At 40.2% G+C, this 23,612-nt stretch overlaps 1 protein-coding gene across 3 annotated transcripts in view; it reads right to left on the bottom strand.

Annotated features, from left to right (window-relative positions):
• LOC121152014 (dynein heavy chain 3, axonemal) overlaps positions 1-23,612 on the bottom strand; it is a 119,815-nt gene that overhangs the window by 77,624 nt on the left and 18,579 nt on the right. For 2 of the 3 annotated variants that reach the window (XM_040973911.1, XM_040973910.1), the window contains exons 12-23: positions 22,186-22,291; positions 21,818-21,996; positions 20,301-20,485; positions 18,948-19,071; positions 14,731-14,884; positions 14,102-14,246; positions 12,156-12,367; positions 9,689-9,780; positions 6,260-6,374; positions 5,425-5,541; positions 4,233-4,412; positions 3,089-3,225 (exon numbers count right to left, since the gene is read on the bottom strand). In XM_040973911.1, coding sequence (XP_040829845.1) covers positions 3,089-3,225; positions 4,233-4,412; positions 5,425-5,541; positions 6,260-6,374; positions 9,689-9,780; positions 12,156-12,367; positions 14,102-14,246; positions 14,731-14,884; positions 18,948-19,071; positions 20,301-20,485; positions 21,818-21,996; positions 22,186-22,291 — 1,746 coding nt within the window. The remainder of the gene's footprint in view (positions 1-3,088; positions 3,226-4,232; positions 4,413-5,424; positions 5,542-6,259; positions 6,375-9,688; positions 9,781-12,155; positions 12,368-14,101; positions 14,247-14,730; positions 14,885-18,947; positions 19,072-20,300; positions 20,486-21,817; positions 21,997-22,185; positions 22,292-23,612) is intronic. The other variant, XM_040973912.1, reaches the window with a different exon arrangement.

Genomic DNA, 23,612 nt, shown 5'->3' with positions numbered 1-23,612 from the left:
TCCTAGGACTCCTGTGAGCACCACCACGTGAACAAACCCTAGCTAGTCTTCTGGAAGACAAAAGGTACGTGGCTCAACTTGCTAACAGGAAATTAAGCACTAGATAAGTGATTAATGCCAGAGATTGCCAGCAGCCTCTAGTCACATGTGAGCTCTCATGATTACACAAGAATCAGTCAGCTGAGCCCAACTCAACCTGCCAATCTGCAGGATTAGGAGCTAAATGTTGTTTCACACCTCTGAATTTTGGAGTCTTTGTTACATATCAAAGAAACTAATACACTGACCGTGGAAAGTTAAGCAAGTAATGCAGAGATCAAGAATTAAGTACTGGCTGGCTGATTAACCAATATCTAAACACTGCTGTCAATTTCTCCACTGTTAAGTGAAATTCACGTTGAGTGTTCCCCATGAGTTCATACTGCTTCTATATCCATCATGTGTGACCACGAATAAGACCAAATGGTTATCACAACATGTATTTTAAATTAAAATAATAGTTCAGTACTCTGCATTTTCAAGATAAAATTTATGTGACTATCAGTAACTTTCAAAGTGTCTACTAATAATATTTAGTTTTATTTTAAAAAATACATGAAGAGGGCCTGGTGCGATAGCCTAATCACTAAAGTCCTCACCTTGACATACCAGGATCCCATATGGGCACTGGTTCTAATCCCAGCGGCCCTGCTTCCCATCCAGCTCCCTGCTTGTGGCCTAGAAAAGCAGTGGAGGATGGCCCAAAGCCTTGGGACTCTGCATCCATGTGGGAGACCCGGAAGAGGCACCTGGCTTTAGATCAGCACAGCACCGGGCACTGCAGCCACCTGGGGTGTGAATCAGCAGATGGAACACATTCCTCTCTGCCTCTCTTCCTCTCTGTATATCTGACTTTCCAATAAAAAATAAATTAAAATATTTTAAAAATATATAAAGAAATACTGAGATATTGCACATATGCATGCATTTAATTTGGTGAGAAATATGGCTTAGAAAGTTAAAGCAACTAAATGTCTGGACTCCCTGAGTTTGAATTCTAGATTGGCCATTATCAGTCTTCTGTGTTTAGGAAAATTATTGTTTTCTCATTTATAAAATGAGAATAATGCTCTCAATTTCATAGGATTACTATGAAGGTTAAGTAAGTTAATTAAATCTAAAGCATTTAAAGGAGTGTCCCTGCATAAGTGAAAGGCTATTTAATGTTGATTACTCAAATTTTTATTAAGGATAATAGTGGATACAGAACCAGAAGCCAAATATTACAGGTCTCCGAAAGTTTAATCTTGTCTAAAAATTTTGTGCTTCCAAAAGAGTTATTCTACTTTTTGTATTATATTTGTATTGTCTGACACAGAAACCAATGGTCATATGTGACTATTATATGAAAAATTTGATATTAAATAAACTAGAAATCCACTTTCTTATGTTAAAGTGCTCCATGTCCACATGGAGCTAATGGACATGGTCTTAGCAAACACATAAAACATTCTTACTGGAGCTCGTGCGGTGGCTTAGTAGCCTAATCTACCTGCGGCACCAGTATCCCCATTTAGGCATTGTTCATGTCCTGGCAGTTTATTTCCAATCCAGCTCCCTGCTAATGGCCTGGAAAAGCAGCAGAGGATGGCCCAAGTCCTTGAGCCCCTGCACCCACACGAGAGATCAGGAAGAAATTCCCATCTTCCAGAGTTTAGGACCAGCCCAAGAGTGAACCAGTGGATGGAATAGCTCTATTTCTGTCTCTCCCTCTTTCTGTTTGTAATTACGATTTTCAAGTAAAAAAATAAATTTTAAAAATTCTTAAAAAATTTTTTTTTCTTTAAAAAATTCTTATCACCACAAAAGGCTATATTAGACAACACTTCATTGAACAGGTACCAATGAAATTTAAGAATTTCAGAAAACCTTTTTTTGCTTTTGCTTGAAACAGAGGCAAGTTGGAGAGCAGGGGACTGACTTTGTCTCCCTGTCACGGAACATTAAAATGTACTTTTTGAAAAATAAATTAGCACCAAGCCTGTAAACCAACGGAAGTCAAATGACATGCAGTGGCCACCCATGATGAACTAGACAAGGATGGATTTTTAGCATGGAGGACCTTCCTTTTTGGAATTACCCCTTTAAAATTACCTTGACTTTTTTTTTTAATTAATTACATGTGACACAGTTTTATAGGCACTGGGATTCCCCCCACCCCTCCCTAAGCCCTCCCCTCACCTTGACTTTTACACAGAACAACACTGATTCTTGTGGGGAAGTAACAGTCAAATGTAAACTTACCTCCTAGAAAGTACAAACTTTAACAGTGAAACATTTGGTTGACATTTCTGAAACACACAGTCTAGGTACTGATTGTTTTTACATGTGACAGCCCATTAATCTGTACAGCAAATATGCAAAATAGGAGATCTTATATTCCAATTATTTAGTGGAGAACCTAAAGCTCATAAATATTTGCTGAAGATCTCAAGATTAGCAAGAAGGAAGGTCGGAGCTCTAAAATAGGACTGTTAAACTTCAAAGGCCAGGTTCTTAATCTTGAATACCATGTTTATGTTTTTTTTTTTCCCATTGGCAGAAGACAATGTTGCTTGGTTAAAGTGTGACTTTGACCCCCTGTATTCATTCAATCTCTCAGAGATTAGGGAATGTCTAGTTTTTGGACCATATAAGGCCCTCAAAGTCATTTGGTATGGCCTGCTAAGGTAACCACAGGTAGAACTCAAAATTTAGCCAAGTGTATATAAGAGAGAGAGAGAGAGAGAGTATATATAGTACATATATAGCATATATAGCCAAATATATATAAAAAAAACCAGAATTTTTTTAGTTGAAGATTCTGCATGGTCATAAAACAACATCATAAATACCCAGACTGTCTTTTCACAGAATAGATGTTCCCCACCCTTGCACAGTGAATACAAGGATATGGTCCACTCCTGAATGCTGTCTTCTGAGGGGAATGGAGAATCAGGAAGAAATAAGGAATAGTTGCTTAAAGCCAAGTCTCAGTATGAAAAAAATGTAGCTCTACTTATGTGTGAGTCAAGCAGGTAATAAGGAATAGGAGACCATTGCTGGATACCTGGGGAAAAACAATCTCTTCTTCTCCAGGTACTCATTCAGCCCCTTCTGGATGTCCTCCAACAGAATGTTGGCTTCTTGAAGCTTCTCATTCATCCGTGGCTGGTCTGCTGCCACCAGAACTCGAGTATCTTTCACCTAGATTCCATCAGAAAAGGCCATAGTGTTCATGTAGCTTCCAACATTTGAGAATAGTCATTGTGAAAAGTGTGGTGTGGCAAACCCAAGAACTAATGATACCTGCTGCCCCAACAACTGCCTCTTCACTTTCCTCCTAATCCCACTGGGGTGAACTCTACCATAATGTTACGCTGTTCCTCTGATCATTGTTGAATGGGGTTGGGCTTCTGAAATCAACCAAGCTAATGATATGTTAACTTCTATGACCTTATGTCCTGCTCAGGATTGGCCTCTTAAACAAGGGAGCTTTGGAGCTGTGTATCATGTCCAGCCATGAGACTGAGTGAAAAGTCAGCTAGTCTGCAGAGCGACTGCAGCAGGTGTGGAAATTTTTGAGTTCCATATCTGTCCTTGATGAGGCCGAGGTCTGTGCTCTTTCTGACACTCACCTGGTCTGCCTGAGTTTCCCTGAGTGGGTTTCTATAACAACCAAAGAATTGTAGCTCATATAAAATCCCCTGGCTAGGAATTACAAATTCCCATTTTCCTCACTCCCACAAACAAGTAGGGCAGCTAAAAACACACCGAGACAAATTCTTTGTTGTAAGTCTACCCCAATTTGAGTACAACTGAATCAAAGAAAGACATTACCTCTTAACAGATGTCCCAATGAACTCTGCAACCCTCAAGGCTTGATTCCAATGTCACCCGTTCTGGAGTCTGACCTTGACACTTTCAAACAACTAAATCACTCTTCTGTATGCTGAATAATACAACCTGATAATAATCACCTCTGGAGAGGTGAGATTTCAAGAGGTTTCTACTTTTCATAATATATGTACCTATGCTTGAAATAAGAGCATGAGAATAAGCCCATGAGAAAAATAAATAAATAAAAATATAAAATTTGCCTCAATCCAATTTACTTAAGAGTTTCAATAGGGATAATGACAACGTGCAATGAGGAGTATCTTTATGGCATGCCCACATTCCTGTGGATGAGATGTGTTGGGGAAAATACTCACTGCTTGGGACATGAGTGATTTCCAACAACTGTCCACAGTGGCAAATTTCCTGCCCTCTTCTGGCATCTGGGCTATTATGTCCTCTGAACTGAAGATGGGTTCCAAGTACAGCCAAGTGGCTTGGCATTTCAACCAGGCATCCAAAGTTTCCTGCACACGTACCAGCTTTTCTTCCCATTTCTGTGAATTTAGCATTTTATATTTGAACTATTAACCTGTCCCTCTGAACCACAGGCCCACTGACTGAACAAATGAATGGATTACTATTCACTCGTTTACTTTATAAAACATGGATCTAAGGGTACTTCAAAATATTTGGGGAAAAAGAAATTAAAAGACAAATTGGGGGGCAACACAGTGGTGGCAAGCTAGCCCTCAGCCATATGGGCACTGATCTGTGTCCCAGCTGCTCCAATTCTGATCCAGCTCTCCTGTTTATGACCTGGGAGAGCAGTGGAGAATGGTTTAAGCCTTTGGGCCCTTACACCCACATGGGAAACTGGAGGAAGTTCCTGGCTCCTGGCTATGGATCAGCTCAGCTCTGGCCATTGCAGCTATTTGGGAAGTGAATCAGCAGATGGAGGAATCTCTGTCTCTCCTTCTCTCTGTATTCTACCTTTGGAGTTTATATACATAAAGATTTATTTATTTTTTAAGATTTTTAAAATTTTTATTGCAAAGTCAGATATACAGAGAGGAGGAGAGACAGAGAGGAAGATCTTCCATCTGCTGGTTCACTCTCCAAGTGGCTGCAATGGCCAGAGCTGAGCTGATCCAAAGCCAGGAGCCAGGAGCTTCTTCCAGGTTTCCCATGTGGGTACAGAGGCCCATAGGTTTGAACCATCCTCTATGCTTTCCCAGGCCACAAGCCGGAAGCTGGAAGGGAAGTGGAGCAGGTGGGATATGAACCAGCGCCCATTTGGAATCCTGGTACATGCAAGGTGAGGACTTTAACCATTAGGCTATCACACAGGCCCCAGGTCTTTCTTTTAGAAGATTATCACAAAGGCTTGGCATGGCATATGCTTATTTGGATGGTTAGTTCTTTCAGTCTCATGTTACTTGTTTTGTTTTGTTTTTTTTTCCAATCAGAACAAAGTATCTTCGCTAACTCAAGTTAAAACCTTTCTCCTTTCCTCTGACACACCCAGGCTAACAGTAATGATAAAACATTCAACTCTTTTCTTCCTACCCGGCATTCTGTTTCTATTGGTTTGATGAATGGGGAGCCACACATGGTCTGGGTCTTTATCACATGATCATCGAGGAGCAACTGAATGTCATCAACTGCGCACAGGATGCTGGTATCCTGCAAACAAAGATGTTAAATCCATCAAATCAGAATTGCCCTCCTATTTTTCATGCTGATCCCCAACAGCCTCACATAGCTCAGAATTCCACCCCAGTGGGATAGGAATCTACATCCTGCAGCATCTCTGACCCTGCCCAGGCCTGCAGAAGCAGAGCCTGCATGTTAACTACAGGTCTTCAGGTTGATGCCTGTGCATATTCGCAGCCAAGAAGCTGGAGACGTCGTTGACTCACTGGTATGCTCTGAGCTCCCCTGAGCAGCTTTTGAAAGACAGGAGAGCACCTCAAAATGTTCACGCAAAAAATGGAATGGCAAGGTAAGTGCATTTTGATGCCAAAACTCATTTTGAAACCCACACATAGCTTATTCACGTTATGCGTTTTCCATGAGCATCTTGAAGGACCCTTATATGCGAGTCTGGGCTGTCCGTGGGAGATGCTAATTCAGGAGGCTTGCTCAGCTCCTCTGACCCAAGCAAGCTGCTTGCTCTGAGTCAAAAAGGCCTTTCTGATGTGAAAGTGCATGGTTCCAGTGATGCCTCAGAAGAGGGATGACTGGCACAGGAAGGCAACAGCAGGAGAGAGCAATCAAATTGAGAGGGATTACTCCTCTGTAAGCTCTGAGCTGACTGAGTGAATCATCTCTGTCATCCACGACGCAATTCCCCGGGCTGCTTTCAGAGGGAGGGGGTGGCTGCGGTTGGAGTGAGACTCACAGTGTCCCTGTATTTCATGAAGTTGAATGTCATGTTAGCCCATTCTAATTTCATTTTCTCCAAGTTCTTCTCCAGGGAATATTCCTTGCTGGCGGCTGCGCCAATGGGCTCCAGTCTAAAGAGACAAAAACAACAGCAGCGATGTGAACAGGGGAGGAAGTGAAAACGTGTTGAAGGAGGAATTCAGATGTCTTAAGAAAACTGTAAAAAGCTCTCCCAACCACCACTTTTTTTTTAAACAATAAAAGTACACGGTTTTACACAAATATATATTGTCCTGATTTAAATCTTACCAACTATTGCCAAAGGTTTGCATGATTTCTCACCTTGCATTTCAAGTTTCGAATTTCTGTGGATTTCTATGATAGCTTTTTGCCATTCTTCCGTCCCCAATTCAAAAACACCTGCATTTCCCTGATACTCTGGGCCACCCATCTAAGAGGGGGAAGACAATTGCCTTCTTGTTTCCAAGCAGAAATCTGGGTCCTAAACTCCAGGTGTGACCGAAGAGTTGGAAGCAAAGTTCTTTAAAGGCAATTATCTTCTCTGCCCCAACCCTGTCTTTATTGTATCCTAGATGGTAGAAAAGATGACCTGGTCTTTACTTATATGTCAGGAAATTGAAATCCAGAGAAAGCAAGTGATGGGTCCAAAGCCACTAGATGGAGAGTGTTGTAACAAGGCCTAGAACCAGTTCCTCTGCTTCTTCCCCTGCTATTTCCTCTTCAATACCCACCCCCATACTCCCCCTACCCACCCCGACCCCAGCCCAATTATGTGCCTTCTCCCATTTCCTTGTCAGAAGAACATGTGGTCAACCAAATAAGGGTAAATAATAGATTTGAAAGGCCTCATTAACTCAAAGGGGAGGGAGACCGAGCACAGACAATTTCAAACAATGACTGATTCAGAGCTCTCTCAGCAACATGGTCCATCATGGGTAAGTGTGGTCTTTGGAAGACAGCCCAAAGGAGTGTGCATATAGGGGATAATTAACAAAGGCATGTGCCAACACAGGTAAGTGTAAGAAGAGGAGTTGTATGGCCTCCAGCGTTCACTGGCTATGTGGCCATGTTTCGTCACAGACCTCAGGTTAGACTGTCATCTGCCTGTGACAAAGAGTGATGGGATAATTCAGTAAGGCAGAATGCTGGGGATGTGCCTTATAAATAACTCAGGGTTGGATGTAAAATGCCAATCATTGCTCAAGAGGTGGTATTATAAAGTTAGGGACTCTCTGAAGCATTTCAAAAAGTTGACCTCACCCAAATATGTCAGAGAAGCTCATGGAATACCACATGCAGTAATAGGCTCATGATTGAGTGCCTAGACATACCATCAGTTCAGGTTAGATGCCTGTTACGATCTGAATGTTTACTGTCCTCTCAAAATTTAAGTGTTAACTCCAGGACCTCTCACAGACACCATAAGCCATGGATAGTAAAATCTCTTACATACTAAAACATAGTATATATATATATATATATATATATATATATATATATATATAAACTGTCTACCTCCTGCTTAAATAATTTCCAGATGACTTAACAATATATAAAACAATGTAAATGCTATAGAAAGGGTTATTACATTGTATATGTTTAGGAGATAATGACAAGGAAAAAGTCTCTCATTATATATTCAGTACAGATGCACTTTTTTTTTCAAATGCACAGATACAAAACCCAAACCCACGGATATGGAAGGCTGAATTAACTTATACTTAGTAGAAAGGTGTGTATCTCTAGGCCTGTTCTTTAAAAAAAAGATTCAGAATTTATTTGAGTGGCTAAGATGAGACAGAGAGAGAGAGAGAACTTGTACCAAATGCCTATACAGCCTGCCCCTGGACTTGACCGAATCCAGGAACTGGGAACTCCTACATAGGTGGTAGGAAACCAATTACTTGAACCACAGCCACTGCCTCTGAGGGTGAGTGTTAGCAGGAAGCTGGGGTCATAAGCGAAACTGGGAATGGAGAAGAGGCACACTCCTAGACAGACATGGGTGTCCCAACCAAGGTCTTACTCACTAGATTAAGCATCTACTCTTTGAGGCCTACCCCATAATGAAGGACTGGCTGCAGGGCATCATAGCACTCAGGTATGGAGAGAATTGTATGCCCGAAAGCACCTGAGTTTACACTGCTCTGTCTCCAGTAGAGCAAGAATTCTCAGATTATAGCATGCGTGAGGATCATCTGGAGCTGTGCTGTCCCTTAGTTCATTAGAAACACAATGTGAGCCACATTCTTTAGTGTCTAGTAGCCATTTTTTTAAACATAAAAAGAAACAGGTGAAATCATTTCAGTTATTTAACTCATATATAAAACCATTTTAATCAATATTAACATTATTAGATATTTTGCATGTTTCTCTCAATAAGTCTTTAGAGTGTAGCTTTATTTCATATAAGGGCATTCATAAACTTTGTGGAAAAAGAATTAAAAAGATGGGGATTTTTTGTGTGTAAAAAATTTAGAACACATGCAGATGACTGGTCTCCAAAGAGTTCACTCAAAATATGTGTCATGAAAAATAATGCACACATTTCAAAATTTTCTTCACTAAAATAAACATCTTTTATCTCCATTTTCCACAAACTTCCTGAAGTATCCTGATACTTACAGCATGTCGAACTGAGACTAGTTAGGTTTCAACAGCCAAATGTGCAAGCGGCTCCTTAGACAGTGCTGACCTGGACAGTTTGTTAAAACACAGATTGCAGGGCTGCCTACTCTCCCTATTGGCTTTAGCAGGGAGGCGGGGGAGCCTGAGAATGGGCCTTTCTAGGGAGTCTCCCTGTGCTGCGGATGTAGTGGCGCTGAGGACCACGTGTGTCCAGTTATTCCTAAGCCTGCTGCCTGACAGGACCCTCAGTCTAGGAACACAACATCTGAAGTGCTGCCCTGGAAAACCAAAATCAGACTTCAGAATCTGGTTCTGAAAGCAGCCATTCAAATAGTACCAAGTCTCACAATCTCCAGATATAACATTCGAGGTAAGGGAGAAAGCAGGTGATGGAATCCTTGATTATGTTTCATGGAATTTGGGAGCTCAGGAGGCCACTCCTAGTTTGTTGTTTATAGAAGAGGAAACGGGAACAGAAAGGCTAAATGGGTTTTGCCCTAAGCCATTGTAAGCTGTGTTTGAAGCTCAGGTTCAAAGAACACGATTAAAAAAAGAAAAATTTCCCTTTGAAATAAAATCCCTGACTTTTCTAGTTATAATCATCAGCTTTTATAACTAAATATGAAAGATGTCCCAGGAGGTGGTCTACCCAACTTCAGGCTATCACAGTTTCAAGTCATCCTAAACCTGAAGGAGAAACACCATCTGATCATATCACGGTAGGGGACTCATAGACATTTTAACAAACAATAATAATAATAATAATAAAACTTCTGCAGAAACAGATGAGCCTTACTTTTCAATGTATTTGTTGAATCCAAATTCCAGCATATTGGAGAGGCAAGTTGTTTCAGTAGGCTTTATTTCATAGCCAACAATGTCACTGATCTGCAAAGGAGAGAGAAGAACAGGTGCTCACTGTCCATGGTTGTGTTATCCCACAGATGAGGATGGAGAGGTCCACCTGTGCTGTTGAGAGCTAGGCATGTTGCTTGCCTGATTAGAGCTTTTTTAAAATTAAGAAGAAAAATCTAAATCCATTCAAATGTAGCTGAATAAAGTATATGACTGATGGCTATTGAACAGTACACGCCTAAGGAACCTGGAAGCAGCCTAGAGCCCACGCTGCACTGCATCTGGTTTAGAGAATATACTCTGAGCCTACCTGGTGATCTTTGTCTTCTCTGAGCTGCCTTTCAACCACTCTGATGGGATTCCATATTAGGAACTCAGTCCTCAGCAGTCACCATTCTGGGTCCCTACTTGACTTTTACCTAAGATTTACTGCCCCCTACTGCCTGCTCCCTCTTTCTCTCTGACCTGATATTTCTTGCCTTCTTCATCTTTTTAGATCAATTCAAACAGTCTTGGATTCTAATTCAATTTCCTATCAGTCACTAGCCACGTGACAATTTCTTCAAATCTCAATTTTGCTATTTATGACATGGAGATAATAATAGTTCTTATTTCACAGGTTTCTCAGGCAAATGAGATGAGGGAGTCCAAAGAAAGTAAGCAACACAGGGAAGTGCATTAAGTCTCTGTGCAGGATCAGTTCTGGGTCCCATCCATGGGGTCTTAAATCCTTTATACATATGATGCAGTATTTGCACATTTATGCAATTCAATCATACACTTCAAATCACTTCTAAATTATTTATAATACCTAGTGTAGTTTACCTAATATAAATTCCATATAAATAAATATGTATAAATATGTTATACTGTATATGCCTGATCAGTGGTTGGTTAGTTTCCTATAAACTACTTGTACAGTCGACCGAGTACAGCTGGTACTGAGTTTTAGCTATTATTTTAATTATTATTTTATCATAATTCTAAGGAATATTTTTCCAATCTATCTAAGTAGTTTTTAAATAGGAATTGCAAGAATTTTTCAAGTACCCATATGTAAGAATAGTATTATCACAGAGTTAAGTATAGGTAAATTGGATAGCTTTTCCAGTCCTTCTACAATGTTCTTTGAAAGTCATCGGCGAGGCCACTTTCCATACTGCCCTCTCCCAGAGAAACTGGCTCTCATAGACACCCCTGTTTCAATCATCCTTTCTAACCTCTCAACTGGGTCAGTGTTCCAGTTCTGCAACAGCCAAGGATGAATCCTGCATGCATCCAATGAGGACAGCTGTTCGTCTACACTTAACATTGGGGGTTTCCTCTCATAGCCTTTCGCTGTTTCCCTTTATTATGTTTGCTCCCCTTTGCCTAGGTCTCAAATTTCAAGGCTTTCTTGGGAAACTCAAAGTAGTTTCCTCCTATAGGAAAAAAAATCCTGCATCTATATCTTTCTGGGCAAATCAAAATGCTCCTAGCGGCTACTCAGGGCCCCCTTCTCTTGAAAGTTACCCATGCCTTGTCAGACTGGATCTTTCAGAAACACAGAATCTGCTGCCAGTGCCAATCCACCATTCCTGGGTTGCAGAGAAGGGCGAGTACAGGAATGTGTGGCTGAAATTTTTCAATCTACAAATTTATATCCTCGGTCTAATACATGGTTCTGAAAGGGAAAATTCCAGGTCAAGTCAGAGAAGAATCTGCTCATAGAGAGCCAGTTTCCACCCGACCTGCACAGAGAACAACTCCCTGGTAGAGGACATTTCAAGGCTATTGCTGGCCCTTGAATGTGATGATTATTTTAGAAACACAGTGTTTTCTTTTTTCTGCTTAGTGTTCACACCACACTTATCACCCTCACACTTGGTTGCTTATAAAAATCCCAACTATTTTTAGCAGGAGTATTTATTATTCTCATTTGTAAGCTCAAAAGGCTGAACGAAGAGTGCAAAATTGTTTCTGAACAGAGCCTGTTTGACCACAAAACTTCAAAGTCAGCCTGAGCAGGAATCATGTGCAGTTATCAGCAACCCCCAGAGACAGATATAACTTTCATTTTTGTGTATCTTAGGTCAAGGAATGAATCCAAGACCTCATCATCCTTTAGGATCTCAACCAGCCATCTGCTTAGGAGAACTTTTATGGTCACTGTCTCAATCAGTCAATGTTCTACCTCTAGCAATGGGATACCAAACAAGAGGGCAAACTGTTCATAAGGTGGGTAGTTCATTCCATCTCTCACCCACCCACTTCCTTCAGAAGGATATAATCCTCACTACTATCCCTTGGCCTTCAAGGGACTTCTCCTTTCAAAAATTGGAAGCTTGACCCACAAATATATCCTGTCTGCCAGAGTTCCCAGAACCATGTATGAGTTGGGTTGCCCAAGGACAGGAGGTGATAAGAACCTGCTGCCAGTGCCGGTCTTTCATTCCTGGGTTGCAAGAAATATTGAGGATGGGAATGTGCTGCTTAAACTTTTCAATCTTCATTTTCACATTCTCTGCCAAGCGTCTAGGTGCAGGTACATCAACTAAGGCTTTGGTCAATTTATAGGTTGTCCTCCACATATTCCCTATATCCTCTGAAATTTCCTCAGCATTCAGCAAATAGAGGGGTCCTGAAATAGAAAAGATGGTGGTGAAGGAATGTTCAGACTGTCAAGTAGATTTTTAGCAGTGTGTATCTTTCATTCCTGGGACTTAGAATGGCATTACTCTACAAACTGCAAGGATATTGGAACAAGCACAGGCTTTTCTGGCTAAGTGTCTTAGGTACCCAGAAACCTAGGCAGATATCAAGTAATCCCTGTAATTATAGGTTGACCTGATCAAGAACCTAAGCATGGCTGTTCATGAATGTAGGAATGGGCACAGCTTATGTTTAAAAATGCCAACCAAATTTCTATGTATTAGTTAGGACTAAAGACTGAAATTTCAAAATATCATTTATATTAGCTCCAAAAATGCATATATATATAAGTTTAGCATTATCTGTACAGAAAGTGTACACCCTGAAACCTACCAAACTTCACAAAAAAATAAGTAAAACAGAATCTAACTAATTGGGATAATGTAGAGTAGGCATGGATTAGAGGACTCAAAGGCAGCAAGGATGTCAACTCAAATTTGATCTCTTAATTTAAAATATTTCTAACAAAACAATCCAGGCAGATTTTGGGGGTAAATGTAGACAAAGTGATTCTCAAATTGATATGAAAGACAAAGGACAAAGGGAAGTCAAAACACGATTTTAAAAGAATTAGTATAATGATAATGGTCTTAGTAAAGGGCAGGACACAAAGTTCAATCTGATCTTTGTTCTGATCAAAGAACAGAATAGAGTTAAGAAATCAACCCACCCAAACATTATTTTGGCAAAAGAGTAAAGGCAATTCACTGTTGATAGAACAGTCTTTCTTTAACAGCTGTCCCAACTACTAGAATAATTGAGCATCCCCCTACAAAAGGAGTTAAAATCAAGCCTCACGCTTTATGAAAATTAATTCAAGGTAGATCATTTTTAGGAGTTACATGTAGAAAGTCAATAATAAAGATATCTATATCACAGTTGTGCTTAAAATCCTGAAGCACTAGAAACAAGCCAAAGGCTCAACCCTAAGGGTCTCTGATTTCATCCTCCGCAAAGATGCCATCCATGGCTTTAATTATAATGTACACATTAATCACTGTTCAATAACTGATTCAAGTCTCCTAAAATCCATACTGACATAGTTAACTGTGAATTTTTTGAATTAATATTCTCATTTAGTTATTTAAAGATCAAGCTCAATGTAGTCAAGTTGGTGGCCTCTCTCCCCTCCCCACATTTGTCATTTTTTTTTTCTTGCTCAGTGATGGAAATACCCACTCAGTTGTCTCAGCCAATAACCTGGAAGTCACCTGAGGTTCTTCCCACTTCCTGCCTGTCCCTTATCCTATACCAGGTCAATCATTAGGTCCTATGGACTGCATCTCCTCAACATATCTTTAGATACCAGAGCCTAGACTAAAAGGTGCTTACAGATAATGATGGCACTCTGGCATTTATTTAAGTAGTGCCATAGTGGAACTGCCTTCTTATCCCATCATCTGCCTACCTGAGTTATGGCTTAATCCATGGGTCTGGGTGGCTGATAACTCTATTTTACTTAGAAAATATGTCTGGCTCCTTGATCTCCACCTTCTTGCACTCAGCACATCAGAAAAATCTGACTTAATCTGGCATGTCAGAATCTAATAAAATGTCCAGTCATGATTCGAAGAGTAAATCTTATTTCAGAATTAGCTGGGTAGACCTTCTTCTTCCCTGTTCTCCATCTGTCCCATCCCAGCAGAGGAAGACCATGGCCTACCATTCATCCACTCCTCTGACTTGGTGCTGAATTCATAAGCTGTCACCCACAATTGCTCATAAGGCATTTTGTTGGTTATTAAGGTTTGCAGGAGAGGGAAGGTACTCTTCTCCTTTTCCAATAGTTCTTCCTCCTTATTGATCAACTGCAAGGTAAAAGAGAATATTGTTTATCGAGTTTACTTAGAAGCCATAGAGTCCTCAACACCTTAAAGGGTGGATGGAAGCAGATGTTTATTTATCTGGAAAGTAAAAGAGGAAAACAAGGTATGAACTCCAGCAATAAGGACCAGGGTAGTTGAGATACAGCTGGTGGCAACAGCAGGATAACTTGCTACTTGTTCCATCATCCACCATTGCGCTCTCTCTATTGTTACATATGCCCTAGCTGTTTACAAGCCTTCTGACACAAACTGCCTCAAAGGTAAGATGAATGGTTAAAGAACTTACAATCTGGTCTTACAGTCTGGTCTGATGTAAATAGGTTGAAAAATGCAACTAAAAATGAAAATGACAAAACTGGTTGGTTAACCAACCAATCAATACTCTCCACCTAAAAGCATTACTAAGAAAGTATAAAGATCAGCAGATCAGTACAGAATCATAAGCTCCCATCCCAAGATCTCAAACCTCAAATTCCACCAGCGACTGGTTTAAGTTCTTTGAAAGTTCACTAAGCTTTTCAACGTTGTTCTTCATTTCTTCTGTAGTCATCACTTCACGCTTCCTGAAACCTTCCAGCTCTTTGCTGTAGCCCTCAAGTTTAGACTCAAATTCTGAACACCTGAAAGTAAAGACAACCTAGTCATATTTGGATTTCCTATTTCATGCTCTTTCAGAATAGCAGTATTGCTCTTCTGTTTTGAAACCTGGGAAAGTTTTGATCTTATGTTAGCTACAGATCTCTCACTACATTTCTCTTTCTCTCTGATTATAACTCTCTATCTCTTTCTATTTAAAAACAAATGAAGAGAAAAAAAATTAAACTAGTAGTAACCTCACCTCCCATAAATACAGCTGCTATGAGCCTACTGGAATGATTTCCAGATGTTTTCATGCATGGGAAAATACATATAAAATTTACATACACATATATTTTTATTGTTTATTCATTCAGCTATTAGATAGTTATTACTGAGCACCTAATACATTCCAGAAGTGCTCTAGGCATTAGGGATATAGTTGAGAAGTATACCATTCAGATCTCTACCAATGTGGAGTTCATATTCTAACCGGGAAAGAGCTAGACAATAGATTGGAGGAAGGGTTGGAAGCAGATAAAGATTAAATAAGATGCTCACAATGGCAATAAATTCTCTGAACAAAATAAAACAGGGTGATCAGCAGATGGAAGTGGAGGGCTAAAACTTTAGCTAGAGTGAATGAAGGAATCCTTACCAGAGATTATTAATTTAGTTATATCATCAATAAGGTGGGTCTCAAATTTACTTTTCTCTTTTCCTAATGAGGTCAAATAATATAGTGTTAAGTAGATGGGGTCTGGAGCATAAATAGGCTAGGTTTAATTTCCACTTTGTCATTTAGTAGCTATGAAATCTTAAGTAAGTCATTTGAGAATCAAAAACGTGTCTACTCAAAGTCAAAGTGAACATTAAGAAATGTTTAGAACTAAGTCTCATATATAATAATCACTATATATTTTTTTCATTCATTAGAATACAAACTTTATATGCTTTAGTATTTGTTTATTTATTTATTTAATCTCTCTATTCCCCCTTAGAATTTTGAGTACTAAAATATGGCCAAATTTTATAAATATTCTATGAAATTTTAAAAAGTAATTTTCTACTGTAGAGCAGAAGGCTTTTCTTTTATACTTTCACGGCAGCAAGAGGCTTCACATCCCAAAGCTAACTATTGTGTATATTCTGAGGAGTTTTAGGACCATGGAACCCACTACTGAATTGGACAAAATAAAGGGACAAAGGGACAAAGCCAACTATTATTTTGCTACCTACACAATTAAGGGCTAGAGGCTGCCTTTTTACATTACTAAAATCCTTTTACAAACTCAATGAACTGTACGTATACAGAAACCTAAATTCTTCCCAGAGGGCAATGGAATATAAGTGACTACCTTATAATATTACTATTATTATTGTTTTTAATTTCTTGAAATTGCTTAGTACATTATAGTTTACAAAGTTCTTTCATGTCATAAAAATTCTATATAATAGTGTATACTTGGGAAATGAGTCTGAGTGAAAGAATTACTATTGGGAACCATCTGAAGTCTAAAAGGGGAACTTAAAGATGGTGGGATGTGGGGGGTGGGACTGGTACAATTGCTCACTTGGCTAATCATTTGCCTGCAAGTGCTGACAACCCATATTGACTCCAGTTTGTGTCCAGGCGGCACCACTTCCCATTAAGTTCCCTGCAGGTGGCCTGGCAAAGCAGTAGAAAACGGCCCAAAGTCTTGAGACCCTGCACACATGTGGAAGACCCAGAAGAAGCTCCTTGTTGCTGGTTTTGGATTGGCTCAACTCCAGCCATTGCAACCATTTGGGAGTGAGCCAGCAGACAGAATATCCTTCTCTCTGTAACTCCTTCTCTCTGTAAATCTGCCTTTCCAATCAAATAAACACTTTAAAAAAAGTTAGTGGTTGTCCAGACTTCTGACAGAAAGTAGACTGCACGCTGATATTCAAAGCCAGCAGTATGAAAGGACTCCTTACAGAGATGAGCTGTGGGTAGGGCTAATGAAAAACAAATAGCAAAGTATAAATCACCTCAAGATTAGACTCAGAAGAGAAGCTCTATAAGACCTAGGGCTAAGGTGACACAGAGAGCTAGGCTGAATATGCAGGAATCATCAAGAGGGACTCGGTTGCTGTTAAACCCCAGGACCATGCAGGCAGAGAAAAGAGAAATAGCCTTTCAATTGTTCTCCATCCTCCCATAGGAATCTCTAAGGGTAAAGACCTACCTGGATCTGAAGACAAGCAAATTGGTGACTCTGAGACAGGGAGTGGGAATTAGGGTTTGGGTGGGAGCGGCAAATGGAGAATAACTGGTCCTGAAGCCAAAAATTAATGTGGGTTGGGAAAATAAAGCCAAGTTTCTTTGAGAGGAAATAGGATTGTTTTTCAGAGAAGATGGATTCATGCATGACTATTGCTCAATCCTCCTTATAAACTGTTCTCAGGATTAATGCGTAATAATGAACACAAGACTTAACTGTTCATCAGAGAGAGGCCTGAGCCCAGAGTGGCCTCTCTGGGCCTTCTCTAGAGTCGTTCCTCTGCTGACCTTTTGCTGTTAAGAGCTAAGGAAATCAGTGGATAGGATCTTATGCATAATCACCCAACACCACAAAGAAACCAGTACTCTTCTTCCATCATCAGTGCAAGTGACACTGTTTGCACTTCTCCCAGGGCAGGGCCAGTCCTCATTCCTCTTAACTTGCACAGCACCTATTGTTGCCCACGAGCCTTACGGTAAGTTTTTAAAAGTATGCTTGTAAAGCAATGTTTTAGAAGTTGGGAAGCATTTTTCTCCCAAAGAGGTCACTGTTGAAGGGAGAAGGGAGTTGAATGTGCTGGAATGCTTCCCATGTGCTGGCTATCACCTCAGCCTAATCTCAGCTCAGGGAGGAGGGGTTAATGTTACTCCATCTTCCCAGCAAGGGACAGAAGGGCTTAATATGATGAGGAAACTTGCTGCTGTTCATTCATCTAACTAAGAATGGTTTCCTTTCCTAACTAAGCATGAAAATGAGTTTCATGGGAGAGGTTGTGAGTGTGTTGCATGGGGGTAGGTGGGAGGTAAATGGGAAATCTTTGTACTTTCTGCTCAATTTGGTTGTGAATTTAAATTTACTCCAAAACATAGTCTGTTCATTTAAAAAGAAGTCAGTTTCATCCCTTAGGCTAAGTTCTATTCTCAGGAGACAGTATTCATTTAGGAAGAACAAGGTTGTAGGAAAACAGACAAATACATTTTTTTCACACTCTCAGGGAAGCAGGGTGCAGGCCATATATTGCTAAAGGAATAACTAAATGAGTTTACCTCCCAAACTCCCATACTTTTATCTAGCTAGACTTTTATCTAATTTTTTCATTTTTGTGACTACTTGCAGGGATCGTGGCAGCTAAAACTGTCCAGTTAGCATTCCATGTGCGAAGGGGAAACACACGATAATTGGTACAATCTATGGTTTCTAACAAATGTTAGACACTGGTGTGTGTGTCTGTCACGTGAATGGCACTCGACCCACTTTAGGAAACTGTAGGATTTTCCAGCATATCTCTATTTCCTCTACGTCTTTTCATTTAGTAGCCAGAATGCACATATGTATCTAGAATAAAGCATAGCATATGATACAAATCCATAACCAATACCAACTGAATTCATTAAAACAATGAAGGTAAATGATTACAGCCCCCATTCACACTGAAAAAGATCAATTGTCATGTAGGCAATTTCTCAGCTGCCTCCCATGTTTTTTTTTTCTTTTTACTAATGTACTAATATCTCACACAGCCACAGTCTCCAATTCTGGGCTGACAATTTTGTTATTATTACTGCAAGATGTCCTTATTACATTCTACTATTTTTGCCATTTTTTTTCCCCCTCTCTGCACTGCCAAATTCCAATTATCCCAGGCAGGGAGGGAAGACACCTGCAGGGGTTACTATGATGAAGCAAGCTTAAATAGAACATGCTTCAGTAGGAAGCTAAAGGAAATCCCATATCCACCAATTGTCTTCAGATTTCACCCACGCATGGCTGTTTCGGAGCCTCTCGATAGGAGCAGGAACCCACAGCACGGGTTATGAAGCCAAGTCTCATTTCTGAAACAAACCCCAGGCTCTCCCTGTACCTTTTAATGAGATCCATCTCTGCCTGGTCCCTCTTGCTAAGGAGCAGGTTTTGGCTGTTTTCGAAGATTTCTTCAATCTGGTCTGGCCAGAGGAACAGAGTGCTGTTCAATTTGATATCCTCTTCTGCAAAACATAGATAGTCTGCTCCAGGACAGTGCCCATCGTAGGTCAGTGTGTGGGGCATTCATTAATTAGCAAACTAAAAAGTCAATATAAGCAGGTATAAGGTGGGCAGAGAATGGATGGGCCCACTGTGTATAAAGGATAGGTAACACAGATCAGACATTTACAAGGGCTAGGTTACATGCTATTACCATCCCTGTTTTCACAGCTGGTTCACTAAGCAGGTAAGCCATATGGTCCGGGTCATACTGCTAGGAGGCAGCACTGCAGATTTCAGACCCAAGTCTAACTGACTCCACAGTCTATGTTATAACCACACTAACTTACTGCATTCCCAGGCTAGGTATGGGTAGAGTCAGAAAACTGGACTGACATCCTGGTTCCACCTCCAAACTCTCTCATCTGACTCTTGTTTTTCCTTTTGGCTCAACAGCAGTAACAGAATCAATGTCAAATGTCCTATCCATCTTACGATGCTGGCCAATTAAAACGTGTTCCGTAATGAGTATAAGAGGCAGAGTCTAGGGAGAGGCCAGTGTGTATACACATGGACAAGGGCAAATCTCTTAAAGGGTAAGTGGTTAGGGATCCCTTTTCATTCTTAGTCTCTCCCTCCCACCAACTTCTTTGCTCCCTGCCTCCCCACCCACATACAAACACCATACAATTCATAGGCGTTCTTAAATGGGGACTGGCTTATAAAAAGCCTCTCAATTTTTCCTTCAAGAATATAGTGCTCACTTCCAAACTCTAACATGGTCCAAGGAGTCTTCAAGGGACTCTGACAATTTCTGTCTTTTTAAGATATGCAGGAACATGAAAGAAAATGTCCTGGTCTCTTCAAAGGTGGGATTCTCTTAACACTATAGACCAGAAAAAGCTATCCTTTTATAAAAATGACTCTGTATGTAAAATTAACTTTGCAGGAATACCAAACATAACATGCCAAGACAAACATCTAAGAACTAGAGATACCCTTCTTTTGGGCTAACAAAATTCCCTTTGGAAGATTCAAATTCCTGTAGGCTAAGAGCATCAAACTAATACCTCTAACATACGGGGTTATTTCAAAAGCAGCTCTCCCTATAAGTAGTGATAGGAGCCCTATAATCTTCCATTTCCCAACTCCTTATATGGTTATAAAATATTTTTATATCTTTCATATATACAAAACATACAACATTAGCATGCATTCATAATTACATATGCACTTATGGTATGGAACTTACGTGGTAAGTCTGCGTAGTCCATGAGGAACTGTAGCCGTTCAATTGCATCTCTAAGCTGCCTTCTGAGTTTGAACACGGTGACATCGCTGGATTTCTTTAGGAATCTAATGAGGAACACCAGCTCCTCAGTGTTGCTGGGGACTTCACTGACTTTGTCTGCTATTGTGCTGTACTGGTTACAAATGCTACAGAGAGGAAGAAACAGTCACAACACCATCATCAGCGATGTCATTAACACTCATCAAAACACACGATTCCTGTCTGAAGACTTAAAGGTTTCCAACTTTTCTGTCTGTAATTCTTTGATACTAACCTTCATATGCACATTATATGCATAATATTAGGCTAGTAACTATAACAATATCTGACATGGCGTAAGCTTAGGGTTCTAAACATCATTCGAATCATTATATATATTAACATATTTAATTCTCACTATTCTAAGACGTAGTTACTACTAGTCACACTATCTACATTTACCATGGAAGAAATTAAGGCTGAGTAATTTTATCCAAACAGCCAAGATATGAACCAGGGCTGACTAAAAGCCCATTCTCTTTCTTTTTCTTTTAAAGATTTATTTTTATTGGAAAGGCAGATATACAGAGAGAAGAAGATAGAAAGGAAGGTCTTTCATCAGCTGGTGCACTCCCCAAGAGGCCACAATGACTAGATCTGAGCCAATCCAAAGCAAGGACTTCCTCTGGGTCTCCCATGCGGGTGCACGGTTCCAAGGCTTTGGACCATCCTCTACTGCTTTCCCAGGCCACAAGCAGGGAGCTGGATGGGAAGCAGGGTCACCGGGATTAGAACTAGTGTCCACATGGGATCCCAGTGTGTTCAAGGCAAGGACTTTAACCACTAGGCTATCGCACTGGGCCCTGAAGGCATACTGTTAACACCACAGCATTCAATAGCACAGATGATTCAAGTCAGCACAATGTCGCAAGGACCATGGCTTTTATAAAGCTATTTCAGAAAAGGAAATATCCACCATCCACCTCGGAAAAATAAAATGTGCTGCTACTGGGCCTACAAATGGGTGACAGCCTGTCTGATGATGAAGCCGACACAGAGGAGAGCTGAGCTGACAGAACCGGAGTACATCCTCATTGAAATGCTAAGACCCTGAAGCTAGACATTCCTAACCTCCCCAACCTCACAAGGGTAAACACGCCTTGGTTAATCTGCAATGATGGGTAAAATGAAGACACAACGTAAAGACTGAACAATGCAACCTCCAGATTTACACGGCAGAAGTGTGCCTTACAATGAGTCTAAGGGTTACACGTAAGTACTGTGTCTCAATATATATTCTGGATGACCTGTGAGGAGGGCCCCTGGCCGTGGACAGCCATGTCCAGGAAGCAACTTGCATTGCTCTAAGGCTGTATGCAGCAAAGCAAAGGTTTCAGGATCAGTCCAGTCATTGCTAGAAAGCACACATTTTGGGTTCTTTTTGATTTCCCAGTCGAAGCCAAACATCATTGCTCTCTGTTCGCACAGAATTTTGATACCTGGTATTGGTCTCCCGGTTGACATCCACTTGGAAGTGAATCAGACGATCTTTCAGATTCTGGGCTCGCTCACAGAGATCGTAATTTAGGGTCATGGTGTCAAGGCAGAACATGGCCAAAGGCACAGTTATATGCATGGAAGCGATTTCATTTCTCCGCCTTTTTATGACATTGATATTCTATAGAAAGAAACATTTAATACCTTGATTTACCTCTGAGATTTTACCCATATGTCCCCAGCTTTGCCCCCAGTCAACTTTAAACCACTGCTGATCATCACATGTTCCCCAATGAAATACACTGACTACTAATTAGAGTGGCTATAGCACATGTCACCAAAGCAGGAAATATTAAGCAGCATCTCCTACCGCCACAAAGTCCTCAATTTCATGCTTTTCTTTCAGGAATGCAGTGATGTCCTGTTCTGCTGTGTTATCCAACAAGTCATTGTATTTTGTGTACACATTTAAATATCTTCCATATTGAAGAGCACAAATCAAACACACGAATATAGATCAACAAATTAGTTGAGTCGGAGTGGCACATGGAGGAATGATAACATTTAAAAACTAGTTCAAGACCAGTAAAAAGAAATACAATATAGCTAAAGGCACAACAAATTTAGAAATTTTGCCAATTCCAATTTTGCTACATCTTAGCTATCAATAATTTTTTTAAAATTCATTTTTTCAAAGATTATTGTTTTCAATTTTAAGTGGAAATGACAATTAATACCTTATAGATTATTGTAAATTTTAACTGTAATAAAGTATATACAAAGTAATGGATATGATGCTGACACAAAGTATATGTACAAAATTTCACTCATTCCAACTCCAAAATTCTAATTTTAAAATGAAAATTGGAATTAATGAACTTAAAGTATATTAAAATAAGTTCAAATTAAAATAGACAGTACTGAGTATGTAAATTAAGTTAGTGGAGCCCAGTGCTACACTTTCAAGAGTTGGCCAGAACTTTAGATTCCAAAATTGAGATGCAAAGAAAAGCCTGTGCAACTGTTGGTCCAGAAACACAACGAGTGCACATACGATCTCATGAATAAAGAAAACCGAAGTTTCAAATAGAAGCCTCCAAATCAAATTCAAAAGGGCAGGGCTTCCAAATCTGAGGCCAAGATGGTCTGATCAAGTTAGCAGTTGTTCTCAATTGAGGGCAATTATGCCTCCAGGGAACATTTGCCTTTTCTGGAGTTATTTTTGGCTATCACACTTGGTGGTGGGGGTGGAGAAGGATGTGCTGGGAATTTGTGGGGTTGTTCCTACTGACATCTAGTGGGAAGGGGATGCTAAACATCCGCACGAAATCTTGCACAGTTCAGCATTTACTGGCTGCAAATGTCGACGGAGACACAGGTAAGAAAGTTTGGGTTGTGGTTACTGCATGTTCTGGCTTGAATGGGACAGTCCAGGTGTACACCTGATGTCTTATGGTAATTATGAATAACACCCCCTGTGCTCTTAACAGCCCGTGGTCCAGAAGCCACATCACGGAGTCACCCTACATGTAGCTGCTCACTCATGGGTAACTATGAGATGGTCTGCATTATGATGATTAATGAGGATGGGTTATGGATTCAGATGCCTGGATTTCAATTCTTTCTCTTCAACTCACAAATCCAAGAAACTCTGAAAATAAAAAGTCGCTTCAAAATTCATTTCACAGCAGAAGCTCATCTAACTTCATGTGAGGCTACCAGTAGATAGATAACAGACAGACAGGCACAGTCTTCCATTTGCTAGCTCCTCACTCACCCAATGCCCTGAACAGCAAG

Source organism: Ochotona curzoniae, unplaced genomic scaffold, assembly GCF_017591425.1.
Source record: "Ochotona curzoniae isolate NIBS_2020 unplaced genomic scaffold, NIBS_Ocur_1.0 contig_2321, whole genome shotgun sequence".
In the NCBI taxonomy this organism is placed as follows: Eukaryota; Metazoa; Chordata; class Mammalia; order Lagomorpha; family Ochotonidae; genus Ochotona; species Ochotona curzoniae.
This window is presented reverse-complemented; position numbering and strand designations above follow the sequence as displayed.